The 21,165-nt window shown below is 57.7% G+C and overlaps 1 protein-coding gene across 12 annotated transcripts in view; it reads right to left on the bottom strand.

The window, feature by feature from the left end:
* The window catches only part of rbfox3a (RNA binding fox-1 homolog 3a), a 223,950-nt gene that overhangs the window by 94,488 nt on the left and 108,297 nt on the right, over window positions 1–21,165 (bottom strand). For all 12 annotated transcript variants that reach the window (XM_057015296.1, XM_057015304.1, XM_057015301.1 and 9 more), the window contains one exon: window positions 4,660–4,769. In XM_057015296.1, coding sequence (XP_056871276.1) covers window positions 4,660–4,769 — 110 coding nt within the window. The remainder of the gene's footprint in view (window positions 1–4,659; window positions 4,770–21,165) is intronic.

The raw sequence follows: 21,165 nt of genomic DNA on the forward strand, positions 1-21,165 counted from the left end.
CGTTGGGGGTCCCTGCAGACCCGTTGGGGTCCCCTCAGACCCGTTGGGGGTCTCCTCAGACCCGTTGGGGTCCCCTCAGACCCGTTGGGGTCCCCGCAGACCCGTTGGGTTCCCTGCAGACCCGTTGGGGTCCCCTCAGACCTGTTGGGGGTCTCCTCAGACCCGTTGGGGTCCCCTCAGACCCGTTGGGGGTCCCTGCAGACCCGTTGGGGTCCCCTCAGACCCGTTGGGGGTCCCCTCAGACCCGTTGGGGTCCCCTCAGACCAGTTGGGGGTCCCCTCAGACCCGCCAGATGTCAACACAACGATGGCGGTGATCAGGCTAGCTAACGCTTTGAAAGTTTACCTGTTAGCAAAATAAACCAGTAAATGCCGACGATTGATGCTTCCGAACGGAACGATTTGTTATTTTATCGTCCGCGTTGACAAATGACAAAACGGGAACGCTCGGAAAAAAACATCCGTCTGTATCAGCGGAGCGTCCAGACGGAGTCGGAGGAACACCGTCGTGCACCGAGCGATATTACATTACATGCTTTAGCGTGTTTTCCTTCTGGCAGCTGTGGGGGGGGCAGCGGGGGGGGGGGGGGGGGGGGGGGGCAGAGGGAGGCTGGGGGGGCAGAGGGAGGCTGGGGGGGGGGGGGGCTATCTGCGCTGCAACAATGAACCTGCCTCAGCAATTTTCAAACATATCATCAATACACGACCGAGGCTGCCGCTTTTAAATATTAACCTCGTCGTGGTCGGAGGTGGTGGTGGTGGGGGGGGGTCGGGGGGGGGGGGGGGGGGCGCTCCGGCAGGATCACCCGATACGAGACGTCCTGGGGGATGAGCTAATTTGCTGTAGGAGGCAGGAGAACATTTGCGGCTGCAGAGGGAACATTGGCGTAATGGAGGAGCAGATCCGTGCAGGTCCTGCCGGCCCTCGCGGCGGCGCTCGGCGGTGGGCGGGGCCCCTGGGGGACGAGGCCCCGCCCACCAGGGGCCCCGTTCCTACGCTGCCACTGGCGTCTCAAATTTACCTCCTGATTTGTTTTTCTTTTCCCGCCTCCTTCAGGAGCCAGACAGAGAAATGGTGTCGCGGCGGCCACATTAGTGGCGGTGCGATCCAGAGTGGGGGGGGGGTGGGGGGTGGGGGGGGACGCCCCCCCCACCCCCCCCCTCCTCCCCCCTCCTCCTGTGATGGGGAGTAAAAATGAAATGCTCTTGGTGGACATGTCAGATTAAGTATCAGGCTTTTATCAAATACTCAAAGTCTATTTCAAGTCCTGTTCATGAATAACTGAGAGCAGAGGGGGGGGGGCAGACCGGGGGGGGGGGGGCAGACCAGGGGGGGGGGGGTAGACTGGGAGGGGGGCAGACCAGGAGGGGGGGGGTAGACCAGGAGGGGGGGGGGCAGACCAGGAGGGGGGGGGCAGACCGGGGGGGTCTGCAGCTGAAGGCTCTCAGGGTGAAGGGATTAGGAGACAAGGCCAAAAATAAGGATCTGAGGCCATTTGTGCATCTCCTAATCCCCTCAGATCCTTTCCAGGAATCTCCTACAACTGGGACGGAAAATGGAGCTGAGGGGGGAGACGCCACAGCTGGAGGAGGAGGAGAAGGAGGAGAAGGAGGAGGAGAAGGAGGAGAAGGAGGAGAAGATGGAGGAGGAGAGGGAGGAGAAGGAGGTGGAGAGGGTGGAGGAGGAGAAGGATGGAGAAGGAGGAGGAGAAGGAGGAGAAGATGGAGGAGGAGAAGGTGGGGAGGGTGAAGAGGGTAGAGAAGGAGGTGACCCCCAACGGGTCTTCCTGCTCCTCCGTTCGGAGGACGTCAAACAGGAAGTGGAGGCCTGACCCCAGCGCGTGTTTTCCGTGTTTTCCTGGCGTCTCCTCCCCACTGCTCCCTACCAGAGCGACTCCTGGCTCTCAGGGCCTCAAGGTCCCAGCGGAGCGCAGGGTTACGCTGAGCTAACGCTGGTCAGCAGCTGCGGCCAGGACGTTCCTACTTCCTGTCTGATCACACAGTTTTCCAGCTGCGGACCAGATTCCCGAATCTCCATGAAGGTACAGAGCGGATCCGAGGAGCCGCGGCGCTGCCACCAACAACCGTCTGAGCGGGGGGGGGCGAAACATCCCAACGTCTCAGCAGCGGCGTGCTAATGTGGAGCCGGAGCCTGGACGGCGTTCCGCTCAAACATTCCCGTCAAACTTCCTCACCATCGATTGGGAACGTGCAGTCGCAGCCCGGCGTCGTTAGCATGTTTAGCCCAAAAGCGTTAATGTTTAGGGAGACATCATGAACATCATTTGTTAGCATACGCTACGCTACAGCAGCAAATTACCCATCTGGTGGCTCGGGCGCGACTGCACAGGAACCATAAATCTGCACGTTCAGGATCCCACGACAGTCACGGCGGAGTGACAACAGCTGGGCGGGGCGTCAGCGCGTGTGGGCGGGGCATCAGCGTGTGTGGGCGGGGCATCGGCGCGGGCGGGCGGGGCATCAGCGCGTGTGGGCGGGGCATCAGCGCGAGTGGGCGGGGCGTCCGCGTGCGGGCGGGGCGTCAGCGTGTGTGGGCGGGGCGTCCACGCGGGTGGGCGGGGCATCAGCGCGTGTGGGCGGGGCTGTATGGCGTGTTAATAATGCAGAACCCCGCTCCGCCCTGGGCGCCGACTGGCAGGCCGGCGCCGTAATTAGAGCCTGAGTGTGGAGGCGCGGCGCGTCCCGCTGCGACCACCGCCAGGCACACCGCCGCTCCGCCACGAGGCCACGCCCCCTGGTCACAGCAGGGCGCTTACACAAGCGCCTCGGAGGCCTCCCGTGGCGCTCGGTGGAAGAAACAGGGAAAACGTGTACGTGGACACGCGCGTACGAGACGCAACACCAGCGGGCGCGACTGCATCAGCAGGACGCCATTTTCCCTCACCGTCACCTGGAGGCGGCAGGAGAACCCGGCACATCTGATCATTCCGGCCGGAAGAGTGCTAACGAGACGCCTACATCTCCCACAATGCACCAGCGGCTACAGAGGGCGCCGCTGAGCTGCAGCGATTCGATTACAAGCGGTCAGCGCTAAAGGAACGCGCTCGATGAGTCTGGAAACCTGATCGGGAAAACCAGGACCTGGTCTGGCCCACTGGCGACCACACACACGCACACACACACACACACACACACACCACGCACACACACGCACAGTGTAGCTGCAGCTGGATGCTAATGCTAACAGTAAATTTCCCACACTCTCCTGAAGGTTCCTTTCCTTTGGCGACCCGACTGTTCTCACCGCTGATTCCCAAAAGCTCCGGGGTGGAATTACGGACATGTGATCCAATCCGAGCGGGTCAGGAGGGACGGGACGGGAACGCCCCGGCTAATGAGTCCATAACCGCTAAATCCAGTTTGGGGAAGACTTCCTGACACCGGCTCATCCCTCCGACTCCAGAGGAGCCGAACACAACGGTGGAATTATTTCCCTCCTCCACAACAACAACGGAACAATAGCAACAATTCCCGGCTAATTGAAAGCCGAATCGCCGGCAGCGGCGCCCTTTGATGTCTTTATCGCGTTTTTGAAGACTTGTTTACGGGCGGCGGCGCGTGTCAGAAGACGCTTCCGAGAGCAGCTTTGAATTTACGAGCGGCGGCTGCGGGCGGCGCCGCTGCGGACGCCGCCGTTGCCGCGGCAACGTCTCTGGCTGACATTAATTGATAATCAAACGAGCCTTCACATTAGACATTTATGAAATCAGCAGATTTATCTGTTTAATGTAACCCAATTATCCGCAACCCCGACGCTCCAATCAGCAGTAATTCCTGGGAATAAACGACGGCGACGGTGACGGATCCGATCAATAATAAACATTGATGACAGCTCGCCACCCGCTCGGAACGCCGCTAATTAGCAGGAGGGGCTAAAGAGCAGTAAATAAAGCCGCTGTGCTGATTTCTTTGGGAATGAAAGGAAAATGTGTGTTGAGGGGGAGAATTCCTGCCTGGAGCAAACACGGCGTTCCCGCCACGATCACGGAAAGTCGTTTATCGTTTACAGACGCTTCACAACTTCATTAAAGAGGGTTTTTTTCCTGAAGTTGTTGCCATAAATCCAAACTTCATGAATTATGGAGCGTTTCCATGTCCGTCTCTCTTCCCGCCGCTTGCTAAACACCAGCGAGTTCCGACTGGGGAAATTAGCTCCGAGATGGTTTCAGCCGCAATTTTAGGGCCAATTTTACCTCAATGAAGCCTGAAAAAAATGACGGGAAGCTCCAAAACACGGACGCAGAAACGGGAATGGCAAAGCTTTCTTCCTTCTGAACGGCAACATTCAGGAATGTGGTTTTCCCAAAGAAAGAACCTTTCTGCGTGGATGCGGATCAGGCTGGAAAATCTGCTGCCATGTCGGATACCACAGGAGCCGATCCGTGCCGCTCCGGCTGCCCTTCCGAAGAGAAGGGGCGGGGCTAAACCGGCAGTGGAACCCTTCCGGACCGTTCCGTACGGAACTCTGCCGCACAAGCGCAACTGTTGCAAACCCGGAGAATCACATCCCATATTTGGTGCCTTTGGAAGCTTAAAGGCAGCATAAAATCCAGACTGGACACGAACCGGACCTCCGTGGCAGCAGGTGGCGCTCCGACACCGGCTGCTGCCCAACAGGACGCGGCGCTCGGTCTCTTACCAGTCTCGTGAAGAGCGGAACTCCGAGGTGCCAGAGGTGATCGTTCAGCAGGCCGCTGTACACCACGTTCCCGAAGACGGCGATGCTTCCTGACTTACACAGCGTGTTTCCTGCAGGGACACATCAAAGACATCACAGGAATCAAAGGCAATTCCACAGTGATCCGCAGGAACAGTGACGGTTCCGACCCGTGTCGAGGCTGAACCAGGAACGGCTATAGTGGAAAACCTCCCAAAAATTCGGGAAATGTTGGAATTCTAACCGATTTCCGAAGATTCCACAAAGAAACCAGGTTCTTGTGTCTGACACTTCCTGTCTTACTGTGGTTTCCTGATGGGTTTGGTCACCATGGAAACATGTTCTGCTTTGACCCTTTTGGGAATCTGAAATATTCAACAGATTTCTGGATTTTTCTGGGAATTTCGTAGCGTTTTTTGTAAAAGCTTTTTCTTTTTTGTGTCCTTTCCTGTTGTTGTCGGAATGTCCTGACCGGGAGTTGGGAGCGTGACCTCAATATGGTGGAAAACACAGAATCTGGCGTCTTTGGCGCCCGGCCCAAGCTCCGCCCCCTTTAAAGGGTGTTGGCGAGCACGCACGCGTCCCCACCAGCGGGTTGGGTCACGTGGACGCGGCGCCCGTGGTTGTGATGGATGCGGCGTGTGGAGGAAAACATCGCTGTAATTCCTGCACAGCCGAGCAGCACAGAGGCTCGCCGGGGGCGGAGCCAGGCGGCGCCGACAGGCAGCACATGTATTATTAAACACCCGAGTAGAAAACGCCCATTAAAGTGTCAGCGGCGCTCCGGCCGCCGTGTGTGTGTTACAGTTAATAATGGGTCGGGTGTGTGTGTGGGGGGGGGGGGCTGTTGCTACCCAGGATCACACACACACACACACACACACACACACACACACACACACACACACACACACACACACACACACACACACTCTTTTTCCAGCTTCTTCCTGTGTTTGCGTGAGGAAGAGGAGGGTGAAGATCAGCTGATACGGGGGGGGGGGGGGCTCCCATGGCAGAATGAGGTCAGAGCGTGCGGTGGTTACGGGCGGGTGGCGAGGACGAGGGCGCCGACCCGGGATCACGCTTACGGACGCTAACGTTAAAGCCGGAGCGGCGCCGTGCGTCTGCGGCGTTCCGCCTCCCAATGAGCCGCTGGCGGCGCCTTGACTGTCGATCCGCGTTTCAGCCCCCCGTTAATTATTAATCATGTGATTAAAGTCGGGGGAGGGGGGTGGGGGGGGGCCGTTAGCACTGTTAGCTCGTTGCTGCTTTTGTCTGTAAACTCACGTTATTTAACGACAGACGGTGATTTAACGCCGGGGGGCGGGGTTATTGATGGCTTTGATGGCGAGTCGGAGCTCCCGGTTTCGTCTCCTCGGACGCGTCAGCAGCGTTTGGGTCGCTACGCCGCGACGCGTTAGCACGTTATTTAGCGTCTGTTTTCGCTCCACCGGAGACGCCGCCGCCGCCATCGTCGTATGAACGCGTGATTGGTCGACGGAGGACGACAACCTTCTGGGACAGATGCTATTGCTAGCTGGCTGAAGTGGGCGGTCCCAGTCGCCCCCCTTTCGTCGGTACCGGTGGGTCCAAACGTCACTTTGGGCCGTTTTTCCAGCTGTTTCGTGATGTTTTAGGGACGGAAAAATCCCTGAATCCGCATCTTTCCGCCCTTCTTCCGGACGCCTCCTTGTATCGTTCCGACTGTGGCATCGGCGCCGTGGTTATTGTCTGCGACCTCCGTGTTCCCCCCGAGATGCCTGCTGACCCCGCCCCCCCTCACGCGACCCCCCCCGGCGGTGCTGCTGCAGGTGGGGCTCTTTAAGGAGTCAAACTCCGGCATGTGCAGCTCCGGTTCGGCAACGCGGCAATAAGGGAAAACAACACTTTTAATAATTCAGACCCTGAGACCGAGGGGGGGGGCGAGGGGGGGGGGGGGGGGGGGGGGGTGGGGGGGGGGGGGCGTCTTAAAGTACCGCAGAATGGCTCATTTAGCTGCTGCTACGCATTATTAAAGTTGTATCGAACCCCCTCCTGGGCCTCTACCAAAGCCCCCCCCCCCAAGCCTGCGAGGGGAACCAATAAGAGGCAGCAACATTTATAACCGGCACCTCCAGGAGCAGCTAAATAACGCCGGAGCTCTTAATCTCTCTTTCCCGCCATTCCCGCCCAATCTGCCGGCCCTTGATCCCGGTTGAGCCGTAACGCGAAGCCCCGCCCCCGCCCAGATTAGCTTCCACTGGAGCGGCGCCCACGGTACGTAAAGGATCTGGGGGGGTCGGTGTTGGCACTGACAGATGGATGGTGGGACCGTTTGGGAAGCGTCCCGGGATTTCTGCTGACCGGAGCCTTTTTTCCCGTCACAGATCCTGAAAAATCCTGGAATCTTCGTCTTTCGATCCCTTTTTTTTAAAATCTTTTTTAAAAATGTGACACTGAAATTTGCACGGAAACGTTTGAGCAGCGTCGAGTTTCCACCCGCAGACACAAATTCTAATTATAGTAATTTATGATTAGGATGCATAATAGAACGGAGGGAGGAATAAAAGCCCATTAAAACGTCCGTTTAGGATGTAAACGCCATAAACTTAAATCAGGGGGGTCGGAGCGACGCCATTGGCTGATCGCGCGGCCGTTTATGAGGGACGAGTGCGGTCGAGTCGCTATTGTTCGCCCCCGATGGCACGTGTATTAAAATATACGACACCCGACGCTAATAGAAGCCGTAAATTTACCTGTCAGCTAATTCTGCGTCCATTTAGACGTTAGCGCGCGACGCATCATTAAAAATGCGGACGCTCACATCAGGTTAGCTTAAATGGTATCAAGCTAAGAGGCTAACAAACAAGAGGAAGTGTGTTTGTGACGCTGGCGCGCATAAAGACCAGCTGTTCGCTACACGCTAACTTCAGCTACGTGATGGTTTCAGCTGCACGACGCTCCAGAAGAGTTCCGGAGTCTGGGAAGTACGACCCCGACACCAGAACCTCTGGGGAAACAGGCTAATGTTCCAGGGAGCGCTCGTTCCCCTCCAGGTCGCCGCCCGTTGTTTTAGAAACATTCTTAAGTTGCGTTAAATAAAATATTAGCCGTAGCGGAGCGCACGTCTGTAGTGCAACTGGAAAAGTCTCCGGGAAAACGGGGTTGACGGGAACGTTCCTGACGTAACATGTTGTTCGCATCCATTAACAGAGCCGCGCACGCGAGACCCGTTTAGCTTAGCATCCTGACTGAAAGCAGCGGTGGCAGTTAGCTTCCTGCCACTTTCATCGCAGCGTCCATGATTTGTCCGGGCTGGAGAAACAGGAATTAGACGTTCCGCCTTTGGAGAAGGCACCGGCTCCTGAATCAGCAGGTTTGGAAGTGAGGCCACCTCCGTAAACAGCCTTTGATGAGCGCTTTTTCCAACATCAAAGCCAGCGATCCATCCAGCTAAACGCTAAATAAACCAGTCAGCCAGCTGCTCCGGCTCCTGCTGAGTGTCAGACGCTGACGTCTTCCCGCTTCTTCCAGCTAAGCTGACTAAACACGGAGCCTTCAAAGATATGCAAATTAGCCACGTTGCTAAGTGGATTCCGCCTTTTTTGTGATTTTTTTTCCCGGGGCCGCGGGGCCGATTAGGATGATTCCTATCTACGGAATGCTACACACCTCCACACAGAGGGAACGCCGGCCACCCGCGGGGGCTCCTCGGTGGTCTCCCAACACAAGTGTGAAAATAATGGACCAGGGCGGGAAGAAGCCGGGAGACGGATGATAGGACAAAGAGCCGCGGCGCCACAGCGGCTGACCTTCGACCTTGACCACGCCGCTGCTCATCGATCGCATCACAAACACTCCAGGACCAAAAGGGTGGCGACGCTCCGGAAACTTTCCTGCTGTGGCCAGCAATATTCCGGAGCAGCTGACATCTGGAACCTTCCGGCCTGGGGAAGGACCGGGCAATAGAATGCTGCGATCACTCAGCGCTAGTTAGCTTAGCTCAAACACAGCTAGTGTGCAGATCTGCGCGCTGTCCAGTAACATGGCGCGCTAGCTTAGCTTGCTAGCCGGCTGTGTTCTGCCCAGCCCAGCGGCTCGATGTAGCATCCACGAGTCGATGCTCGGTAGCACAGTTAGCTGCTAAAGCCGCGGCGGCTGAAGCTAATCGTCCGGCTCGTTATTGGTGCTAGAAAAGCCAGTTTTCTCGTTGGCAACGCGGCGCCGGTTTGCTGCAGCCATTTGCAGAAGCTCTTCTCATTATTCCTTCATTATCGTCATCACCATTAGCATCGGTCACGCCGCTATCACCAGAGAGTGTTCTCGGCATCGCCGCGACATAATGCCGCTAATGACGACCTTAAGATGGAGACAAACGCAGACGATAACGACCAAATAAATAATGCAGAGACGGACCAACCCAGTGGGCTTTGATGTCCGGGCGTCCGTTAGCAACCAGGCCTCCCGTTCCAGCTATTGACAGTTAGCAACAGTGCTGCCGTAGCAACAATCTCGGCGTCTGTTGGGACAGAAATGATTGATCTGATAGATTTTTGGATCGACCGATGAATTATTCAGCGAGCAAAGAAAAGAAAGAAAAGATGAAAGGACGAACGTTGACGCTAACGGCGGACAGGTCAGAGCCCGCCCAATCAAATATTTATCTCTGTCACTTGATTAGCATGTTTTTGTTTTTTGGCACAGCCCGCACGTTTGTCCGGCGATCAAAGGGGATCAAAGACACGTTGGTGTTTACGTTTGCGGAGCGGCGAGCAACCGGTTTGATCTCCGTCACACGGCGCCACGCTCTCCACTTCCTGGTCCACAAACTGGATTAAAATGCTAACCGCGGCTCCGCCGCAGCACCTGCGGAGGCTCGCCTGCGGTTCTTCCTGCCGACGCTGCTCCGGTCTTCCGCGCGGCGCTCCCGCTCGGGGCCCAGATATCGGGAATAACGCGACAGTAAAACTTCAAAGAAAGACGGTTGCAGGCGGTGAAAATTTCCCAGCTTGGGTTCTGCGGCGTTTTCAGGTTAGCGAGCCGTTTAACCGCGGAGGTCAGCGGCGGCCGGCCGCGTCCGCACTGGGCGACGCCTGTTTGTTTAAGATCTCCGGCGGCCACAGGTGGATCACATCCGTAATCCGTCTGTAAAACATCACAGCGGATCGATGGCGAGTATTTACGGGGTTAAGCCGACAAAGGAGCGGACGCAGACGCTTCACAAACAGCCCAACGTTAGCTTTAATGCTATTCCCTCTCGTCTGAGCCGGAATACCGGAGCGGCGGCGGGAGGAGCAGAATCCAAACGCACGTTCCTATGGTGACCGGGTCACGTGACGGCGGAACGGTGCCGTTAGCGCCGCCTGAGCCGCGGCTGCAGCTCACGATGGCGTTAGCCGCGTTTCCAGGGCTCCGTCGGGGTCGTTTATCGACGGCGAGGTGGCGAGGCTAAACTCCAGTAATCCACTTCCTGTTTACTAATGAAGCTCCGTGTGAGGACGCCGCGGATCCTCCACGCTCCGACCGCCGTCCGTCCAGGCCGCCGCCTTAGCGGACGTTTTCCCACTTGGTTCCAACTTTCCTTCATGTCAACATCGGATTAGATCCGGACCCATAAGCCCCGCCCACTAAAGGGATCGGATGGATCAGTCGTGAAGATGAAACACTTTGATCCAAAACGCTGATGACATCACGGCGAGTGATCCGATTTGTTATTGATCCGCATGGATGAATCTAAACTCGTTACTTTGGCTGGTCAGAACAGCACGGCGGTGGGCGGGCTCCGGGGGTGGGGGGGCGGGGGCTGGCAGCCGATGGGACCTGACATCCTCTGGCGAGGCGGCGGCGGCGGCGTGGATGCTGGCGGTGCAGAGTCTGTTTGTTGTGCATCCATCAACCGCGGCGTTCCGGCCAGGAGCCGATCGATCGCCAACACAAAAGCTCATTGATGACAGACGGCGCTCCGCAAACATGGAGCGCCGTTTCTGTCGAGGACAGCAATAAGCTCCAAGGTCACCGAGTCACTCCGGCGCTCCGACAAAGTCCCGCCTCTTCTTCACGTGGGGGGGGACAAAAGGCCCCGTCGCGCTCCTGAGCCGCCGCTGAAAGCTGTTGGCACATCGTTAGCGGAGCGCGTCGTTAGCGGCGGCGTTGACAGGTGGTGAAACGGACGCGACGTGTTTACTGACTGACAGCGACCCCCCCTGCCCCCCCCCCAAGGACGTACTTAATGTTGCAACAAATTAGCGCCTCACCTAAAAAGGCCAGTTATTGGGGGAGGGACGCCATGTTGGCGTGGCAGCGGCGGAGACGCCGTATATCTGCAGGCCGTCACACCGTGGGGGTGTTGGGGGGGGGGGGCTCGGCGGTATGATGGGACCAGGCCCCCCCAGCCCCCCCCCAGCTGGGCCTGAGTGTGAGTGATGCTGAGCGAGGCGGCGCCATTAGCAAAGTGCTGGTGGTGAGAGGATGGCTCAAACCAAAGGGGGGGGGCAGATTTATGTGGCCGGCCCCCAACAAACACTCTTAGGAGGCATTAGCTTCCTCGCTCCTCTGATGCAGCCTGTTACTCGCTGCCTCCGTCGTGCTCGCCATTTTAGCCCTCGGTCAGAGACGACGCTGCCGTAAAAACGCAGCCGGTTACCATGACAACGTCAGGCGTACGCTAACGGTGGCGCCCCCTGCAGGACTCCAGCTCTTTGACTGACAGCTCAGCTTTCATTCTGATTGGACGGTTCCACGTGTGGGCGGGATCTCAGCACTGCGACCTCTGTTTTGACCTTAGCGTGAAGCTACATTAGCATGAAGCTACGCAGCTTGAGACTTCATTTTGTTGATTTTGGTTGTTGAGATGTGACCTTTCACCCCTCAGACTTCCTGTCTGCGCTCCGGCGACAACGATCCGCCCGCTTGTTTAGCTGGACACGTCGGAGGACGGCGGGAGGCGGTCCGAGCGAAGACGCCGCTGAGGCTGTCGGGCAGCTGTCAGAGGGAACCGACCGCACGCGGCGCTCGCCGCTCTCGCTCCATCGGACCTGTCAGCCGGCGCATCAGCGGCGTCGCTGGACGCTTGTTAGCTGACTGATGATGAGCGCCGACCTCCGACTACCTGCTGCTGCGGATCTGCTTATTTCGGACCGCGGCTAATCCCGCCGCTACCAGCCGTCGTGCCGAGAGCGGGTGGAATCACGGAAGGTAGCCGTCATCCGTCCGACCCTCCCGCCTGTCAGATCCCATCCGCGCAGACGGGAGGATCGCTCACAGACGCACGCCGCTCCGGCTACGGCGGATCACAGGGAAGCTTCCTCGGACAGTTAGCCGCAGCGCGCGGAAGCTAGCATCATGAATGCTGACGGGCCGACAAGCCGTTTATGGAGAGGACGGAAATCCTGCTCTCGTCTCCCCCAATTGAATTACCGCCTCGATCCAAAGATAGGAAGGGGCACGGGGGGGCGGGGCAAACGGGGGGCGGGCCATATTCTTCGGATGCACATTTTCCGTGCAGCGGCTTCCCGAGGGCTCGCAGCTCCCAACTTTGCCCGTCTATTTTTATTTGTTCTCGGCGCTGCTCGTTAATGCGGCGCTGCAGCCCCCCCGGGGGGGGGGGGCAGGAAGTAGACGTGGATGGAGGGGAAGGGTGCAACGGGATGCGCCGCTCCGAGGCTAGCGGGGCGTAGCTCGCGTGACCTCGCGATGCTGTCGGAATACTAATGGCGCTCAAAGTTCCCCAGCGAACGATACGGAGGAGCGGCGTGCACACAAACGTGCACTCGCCACAACCAGGAAGCCTGAAGCTGACACCGCTCGCCAATTACAGCCCTCCGGGCCGTCGCCACGGTGACAGCAGTTCGGACCGCACACCCGGTTTAACGGGAGCGGGACGCTAATATTCCTGTTTTCCGTTAACAAATCTCGGGTTCTTCGGCGTTCCGCCCTCCGCCAGTATTCCAGCCGGCGGTACTTCCCTTCAGTCGTCAGGGAGAAGGAAGCCGGAGATTTACTGTCACCGCGGCGACGAGCGGCGCCTCCGACGCTCCTACGCAACAGCTTTATAACTCCGCATTAACCCAAATTCCCGGCTGGCATCCGGAGGTGTCAGTGGGAGCCGGAAGGTGGGGAATTTCCTCCGCCGGGAGCAGCTACTGTGCTTCACGGCGCTCCCACGCACGTCGCGGCGAGGATCATTTTCTTGACAAAACGCTCGGCTCAGGAAGTCGTTCCGCAGTTCTTTGGGAGCACCTGCGCATGATTCCGTTGGGATGGGGAAAACCCAGGCGGTGAAGCAGCTCCAACACGACGGCCCTCGTTATTCCCTCTTCCGTCTCACTTCGCGGGTCGGCCGCTGACGGTCCGGGAAGCTAGCAGAGCTCTGCTAACTGCTACCGGAGTGTCGGGAAAACAGGTGGGACCGACGGAACAACGGCTCCGCAAATGAGATGCGGAGACGCGACCGCGTCCGGGAACACGAAGCATCCCACTCGTTTATCGGAATGCGTTAATCCCACGCGTTTCCGTGCGCCATTTATTTGATTTGACCGCCATCGTCTGAGGTTGAGACGAAAATTAGATGCAGCCGGGATAATTATCCGACAGTCGGCAGCTAATTATCCATCTGCAGTGGGCCCGGAAGGTGAGGGGGAAAACTTATTCCACCTTTTGCTAACTAGCGAGGCAGCAGCGCGCGGGAGCAGAGGAGACCGCGGCGAGGGCGAAGACGGCGGCGGGAAGGAGGTGAAACAGCGGCGCCCGGGTGAGTCGGAACCGGATCTACTTCCTGAATTCTGCCCTTTAGAGATTCATGAGAGGAGGATAATGGCGGGAAGGCAGGAAGAGCTTCTCCAGGTCAAGATCTCAGGGAAATGGACTCTCCGCGGATACGCTAATTACCCCGGAGGCAACGCAGCAGGAACCAAGCACGCTCCGGCTCCAGGCGGATCCTCTTTGGTCCGCTGATCCAGAACCCACAGCCGGGACACAAATATCAGCAATTTCATGCTTCCGGCTCCTCCAAAGGTGACGGCCGCCGGCGTCCGCTTTCGGCTCCTCTGTGGAATCTACGAGAAGATTGAGGAGATTCCCGAGGAGGGAACGTGGAAGCGCCGTTTAGAACAGAAAATACGCTGCTCCGTGCGGGTCAGCGGGAATCCATTTCCTCCTTTTCATTTTTCCATCACTCTCAGGTTGACGTGTTCATATCGGAAAGGTCGCGACCTCTAATATAACACATGAGCAGCGCGTCAATCCGCCCGGAATGGTGTCGGACCGGCCTCCCGCTCTGACATCTGCAGTGAAAAATATGTCGTTTAATGCCGCGAGATGCCAAAGAATCCCATTTTAAACCCGCCTGATAAAATTCCCTCTCTTCCACCTGAGCTAACTGCACTAGCTGGAAGCTACAGCTAATCGGAATGTTGCTCACCTGCTTTTACAGGCAGAAAATGAGCTTTAATGGCAGCGGATCCGAAATTCCGAGCAGTTAAAATCCCCTTAAAGGGATGATTCCTCTCTAATATGACAATTTAAGGAAAACACAAGGCAGCCGAATGCGTCCGGATTCCTCCGCAACATCCGGTCGATCCTCTTATCACAATAAAACATACATGTTATTATATCATCCGCTCTCATTTCACGGCTCGCCGAGCAGCGTCTGTGGCCACCGACAGAGCGCCGTCGCCGGGACGATAACCCGATTGTCTTTACGAGATTGATTCAGCGAGCGGGAATAGAAGAGGAACGCTGCCGTCAGCATCCGACAAACACGGAATGTTTGTTTGAAAAAGGTGGAGGTGGTGGAGCAGAAAACAGCCGCGGCAAACCGCTAACGCCGCTAACGCCGCTAACGGCGCCCACGGCCATCGGGATCATAAACCACGTAGTCACGGCGACGCTGCTGCCGGGTTGGAGCGAGCTCACGCGGAGGCCCAGGAAGCAGCCCGCGGCTCCGGCCGTCCCACGAGGCGCCGCCCCCACGCCGGCGAGGAGGCGGGGCCACATGCCATGAGCGGCTCGGCTCTTTAGATGATGTTACGCCTCTTTAAATATTGATCGGCCAATAACAGAACTCGGATGAAGCGCGGATCCGCTGCTAATGCACACAAATCTTTGCTAACACGCGTGGACGCCGGTGAGCTGACAGGAAGTTGGTCGCTCCGCCGTAGCGCTCGCTAATGCACCAGAGAGGACATTAAATATGGATGCCTGACCCGGTGCAGCCGGGCCAGCGCCGCCGTGGTAACATATCGCACAGCGGATGTCACGCAAGGCCGATGGGAGGGGGCGGCGGCCGCAGCCGCGGCTACCGCGCTAGCATGAGCGGGGGCTGACTTCAGAGGAAATTAGCCGTTTACGGCGTCTTGCTAACAAGAACCATCTTCAGCCGCGTGGAAGACAATAAGACGGAAAATCGACTGGGAAACGCCGCCGCTTCCGGACGGTTTTCCCTCCACCGCCGCGGCGTGTTTGAGCTCCTGCCGCTCAGCAGCCACCGCGGCTACAGGAAGAGACGGCGCTCCGGCCGGGAGCCTCAATTATTAACGCGCTTTCCAGGATTGCGAGCGGTTGCGTGTTATTGGCTGAAAAGTGCTGCTGAAGACGGAGGAGACGGAACCAGCGGAACGTGTTCGGTAAACAGGAACGCCGACGGCAGCGTTAGCTTTGTGCTAGCAGCCGACATCCGAGGTGTATTAGCACAGGTGTATTAGCGCGCACACACACACTCGGCCATTAATCCCGTGCTGATGTGTGTGAGGCGGCGTATTAGCGCGGCCGGCGCTGGCAGGCCGATCCATCATCGCTCCTCCTCAGTCAGACAACAGCGCGCTCGCTCACGCCGCCACATTTGCATCGGAGCGGCGCCATTAAATCCAGAAAAGGTGAGACTAATTTAGACTTCCTGATCGATCCATCTTAAGTTTTTGATCGTCCTTTGCTCGCCGTAAAGGTCGTGTGCAGCGAGCTGATTGGTCCTGGCGTGGCTGCAGCAGCCCGCCGCCGCCTCGGGTGAGGATGTGTGTGGGCGGGGCCTGTGCCTGCCCCTCCCGGCCACAGGGGGCGATGGAGAGATCATTAAAAGATGCCCCGCCCCCTCTCGAATCTGCCGCTGTCTCCGAGCTCCTCCGGTTCTGGCCGATGACCTCCTGACCTCCGATGTTGGACCGTGTGAGAGGGCGCTACGACGGCGTCCCCGAGAAAACGAAACGGCGGAACAAGTGCGGCGACTCCGGAGGCAAAGGTCAGAACGGAGACGGATGAATCCGATATTCTGTCATTTTCCAACCAACAAGTTTGAAGAAAGAGGCGGGAATGACAGCGCGGGAATGACAGCGCGGGAAGCGGCGCCGATGACGCATCCGTGAGGAACGTGAGCGGACGGCGACCACGTTTCTTGGTACGGTCATGTGACCAGGATGAAGGCATCACCGACAGGGGGCGTGGCCACACAGGGCCACACCCATTGAAGGGAAACTCAATGTGGGCGACAGTTTCCTTTAGCAACAGCGTCCGTTTTGCTAAGACGTTAGCGCCGACTGCTAACGGAGCAACTTTAGGTCCTGAAACACCACTAAACTCTATGTTGCCATTAGATGCTGTGAATTCCCCATAAACTCCACTTTTCCTGTAGCTAGCTGACGATGCTAATGGTCACAGATGATCCTCCAGCCAATTATTGGCCATAAAGTTCATGAATAATAATGTGGGATGAATTATTTAGGCCGACCGTCGCCATTAAAAAAGTCAATCTTTAGCTTTTGTTGACCTGCTAAATAAACCAAAACTCTGCAACTGTTTCCCCGTCCACAGATAAAAATGCTAATAGCACACCGGGCGCTAGCATCATTCAGGCATCTGCGTTCTCTCGGACATCACGTCGTAAATGTTTAACGCAGATCCGTAAGTTGGCCGATGCGGCAACGTGTCCGTCAGGAAACGCCGCTTCCTTATGGACCATAAAGGCGCCGCCGCCGCCGCCGCTGATGTGTGAATACAGAATTTACCTTTAGCACAAATTGAAGCGGGAGCGTGGAAGCTAAAGGGAATAAGACGAGGTCGCTCGCTGACTTATCAGTCGTCTCATTACTGGGAAACGCGACCGTCAGCAGCTGGGCGTCGTCGCTCCAGCGCAGCGCAAATGGTCGGAACCTCTCCGGCGGCCGGCGATCCCTTACAGCCGCGACGCCACTTCGGAGAACCATTAGCGTTAAGAAAACAGCAGCATTACCGCGGCGCTACGCGGAACGCTTAAAAAGATTTGTAACGGCAATAAAGGGATCAGCCGAGAACGACCGGAGCAACCGGCAACTCCGGCAACAGTACGGCTCCGAAGCAACCCAACCGGAACGCCGTCCCAGTCCGGCTGTTCCCGGTTTAGGAGCTCGCTACACGCTAACACGGCTACATTTGCCTGCTAACTTCATCACTTCCCCAGAGGTTTCAGACGCCACAAAATCAACATCCCAGATTTCCATCCCACATTCCGTACGTGTCACATAGGTGAGCCCGCCCACAGGGGGCGGAGCCATCCACGGGCACGAGCTGCTTCGTATTCTCAGCAAAGATGAACGACAAAAAGGACAATTAAAGTTGTTTGTGTACATGAGAGTGGTTGGCTCCGCCCCTGAGCGGGAGCCGATCGTCTCCGCGGGGGCCAAACGAGCTGCTCGCCACAGAAACTTCTGTTCAAGGTTAAAGAACAAAGCCCCAACCGTTAGCATGCTGAACAGGCGGCGGATGCTAACAAAAGGAGTTCAACAGGGAGGCGCCGGGAACGCCGAGGAAGGAAGTGAAGACGGGCAGGCAGAGAAGACAAAAGTGGCGTTCTCCGGGGCCGGGTGCTGACACCGGTGAGGGATGGCGGAGGGGAGCGGGCGGCCATATGGCGGCATGGCGAAGTGGAACCCGCGGGGAAGCGGCGGGCGCATTAGCTTGCGCGCGGGCCCCTCCGATGCTCCTCTGCACTGCGGCTTGGGGACACGCAGGAGCGCTGACAATGACATCAGGCGCTCCCACCTCGGCGGCGGCCCCGGGTTCCCGGCCGAGGTCGCTGGCGCCGGGCCAGGACGAGAAAAATCACCTGAACGGCGCTCCTGGGGGGCGGAGCTCCCGTAATGATCGCGGACCGCCGCTAACACAGCAGCCGCGTGGAAGGCAGAGCGGAGGCGTTCACCCGGCGCTCGCCACGGCGGAGAAAGACTCATAATAGCGGCGCGTTTCACACCAAAAGCGCCGCTGTCGTTAAATCAATAAGTCGTTACCTTTAATGGGATAAGCACTCGGAAAACTAATTGAAAACAGCTCCATTTACTCCGGCCGGGCCCTTAATGCAAACAATACTGTTGTTGCAGCGGGAAAAACACGGAGAGGAGAGGAGGAACGCCGGCGAGAGCCCAGCAACGCCATTTCTAAGAACCGCCGTTTAGCCCCGCCCCCATCGCGTAGCACGGTAGCGGCGAGTTAAGGAGGCGGGGAATGACGGCGAGCCGCCAAAGTTTGGAGGAAACTTCTTACTTAGCCCGATAATCTGATTAAGTCTGAGAGGCTCTTAACTGATTTGTTTTTGCCCCCCCCCACTGCCCCCCCCCCCCCCCAAACGGACCAATAACATGGCGCCAAAACCAGGAGAACAAAGACAAGACCAGCGCTCACACACGTGGCGGCGAGGCCGCGGCGAGCACGTGGAACGTGTTCGGGAGGATCGATTTATATTAGAGAGAATGAGGGCACATTCCATTCCAATCAGAAGGCGGGATAACGGGATGGAGGGATAACGGGATGGAGGGGTGGCGGGATGGAGGGATAACGGGATGGAGGGGTGGCGGGATGGAGGGATGGCGGGATAACGGGATGGAGGGATAACGGGATGGCGGGATAACGGAATGGAGGGGTGGCGGGATAACAGGATGGCGGGATAACGGGATGGAGGGGTGGCGGGATGGAGGGATGGCGGGATAACGGGATGGAGGGATAACGGGATGGAGGGGTGGCGGGATGGAGGGATGGCGGGATAACGGGATGGAGGGATAACGGGATGGCGGGATAACGGAATGGAGGGGTGGCGGGATAACAGGATGGCGGGATAACGGGATGGCGGGGTGGCGGGATAACGGGATGGCGGGATAACGGGATGGAGGGATGACGGGATGGAGGGATAACGGGATGGCGCGTTGCCAGTTCTGTTCCCGGCTGAAAGAGGCTGCATCCGATGTGAAGGAACGTGCGTCAGACGCCTCGTCAACGCTGCTGCTCAGTGGGGGAAGCCGGCGAGCGGCGTTCCCTCCCACGGCAAGAAGAAACAGGAAGCGGTACGGGAAGAACGCTGCTAACGCTAATGTCGCTCCCTCCCTGGTTGGGCGTCTGACCCGACTGAGACTCATCAGTTTAAGTGCGACGGCGTGTTGACGTCGGCGCGTAACGAGGTTAGCCATCAGGCGGCGGGAGGAGGAGCTGATCGTGCCGACACGCTGGGCTGAACGATTACCTGACTGGGGGGGGGGTGGAGCGCCGCGGCCATCCCGCACGCTCCAGATTTTCCATGCGGGTCCTGACAAAGTGGCGAGGACAAGAACCGGACGACCATCTGGCTGAAGCTAATGGAGCCGCTCAATCAGGCTGACTGGGACGGTACTGGTGCCGCTGGTCTGGTGAAGCTACAGTCGCCACTTCCTGTTCTCAGGTGTTCCCACAAAATGGAGGAAAGCTGGGGCAGGCGCTGGCAGAGGTAATGGCGGCGCGGAGGCGGCGGCGGCGGCGGCGGCGGCGAGGGCATCTGACACTTGTTCTATCCTTGAACGAGGCGCCGGAGCTAAATTGGCTGCGCAAATGGCTAATGTGTATAATGGAATTGCGAGTTGCCCATATAAGGGCGTCTGCTAAGCAAATAAATAATTTAATGCAAATCCCAGCATCGCGCCGCCTGCCAATTAAGCTAACCTGTTTTAGCTGTAAGTGATCTGATTACATTAGCATGCCGTAGCTCCGGCTGCATTAGGGAGGCTTTAATCAGTCCGGAATCAAATTAGAGCCCGAGACAGAAGGAGGAAGTGCGGCGCTTCCGCGGAGCACCTTGCTCGCCGCACCTGCGGAGGGTGACGCACGCGCACGTGATGGACGCCGCCGTTACTTCGGCTCCTGCGTTCACGGCCAGGACCAAACCAGAGAGACCGCGTTCGCCGTCATCATTCCGGCGGCGGCGCTCCGATTGGCGGCTACGTTTCATCTCGCAGATGTTCGCCGTCGCGTTCAATAAAGAATCAGCGTTAGCATAAACACGGCGGAATAAACGCCGGAATATTAGCATAAACACGGCGGAATAATCCCGCTGACCGGTGGGGAAGGTCGGGATGAGCTACGGATACGAACGTTTCAGGAGAATTTCCCAGGCAGGAAGCCGAAGCTGTCAGAGAGCCGCCGGATCTGAGCGGCTTCCAAACGGATCCCTCCGCATCCCAGCGTTCCGGGCGGGGGGGGGGGGGGGGGGGCAGGAACATGAGGGATGTGTTTGCCCTGAAGGTAAAAGTGCAGAGAGGAGTCTTCAAAGATCCTCTCTGCTGACAGATGGTGCTGATGGCTGACAGACATTGTCTCAGATGAAGGAGCCCCCCCCCCCCACACACACACACACACACACACACACACACACCTTGCCCCCCCCCACCTCCCACCCATCAACATAAATCAGCACATTCCCGGCTAATTAAATGTTCCCTCCACACTCATGAGGAACGTCGCAGGCGTTGCCACAGGTGTGTGAGCAGGCTGAGGCCCCGCCCCCCTGAGGAGCGGCGTGAGGCCCCGCCCCCCTGAGGAGCGGCGTGATGCCTGCCCCCCCCCCCGTGAATTATCGGCCCTCAGCTCGAGGAGTCATTGATAGGAAGGCAGAGCAGCGGCGGAGGAGGAGTGATGATGCGGAGACGGGAGGTTAAAAAAAAAAAAATCAATCGGAAGCGTCTCAATTAATCTGGCGAGTGGCGGATTGATCGCAGCCCTAAACTGGGAAAACAGGATCGTCTATTTAGGGGCCGTGATCCCTTAATCATCACTTTAGCTCACACACACCTGATGCTGGCCCGGACAGGCCCTCGCCGCTAGCAGCCGATGCTAATTCCTGCTCACCGTCGGATTGGGCTAGCTGTGCGTTGAGTTATCTGTGCGTTGAGTTAGCTGTGCTGTGCGTTGAGCTAGCTGTGCGTTGAGCTAGCTGTGCGTTGAGCTAGCTGTGCGTTGAGTTAGCTGTGCGTTGAGCTAGCTGTGCGTTGAGCTAGCTGTGCGTTGAGCTAGCTGTGCTGTGCGTTGAGTTAGCTGTGCTGTGCGTTGAGTTAGCTGTGCGTTGAGCTAGCTGTGCATTGAGTTTTTGTGCGTTGAGCTAGCTGTGCGTTGAGTTAGCTGTGCTGTGCGTTGAGCTAGCTGTGCGTTGAGCTAGCTGTGTGTTGAGTTAGCTGTGCGTTGAGCTAGCTGTGCGTTGAGCTAGCTGTGCATTGAGTTATTTGTGCGTTGAGCTAGCTGTGCGTTGAG

This window comes from Takifugu flavidus, chromosome 18 (genome assembly GCF_003711565.1).
Source record: "Takifugu flavidus isolate HTHZ2018 chromosome 18, ASM371156v2, whole genome shotgun sequence".
NCBI classification, from domain to species: Eukaryota; Metazoa; Chordata; class Actinopteri; order Tetraodontiformes; family Tetraodontidae; genus Takifugu; species Takifugu flavidus.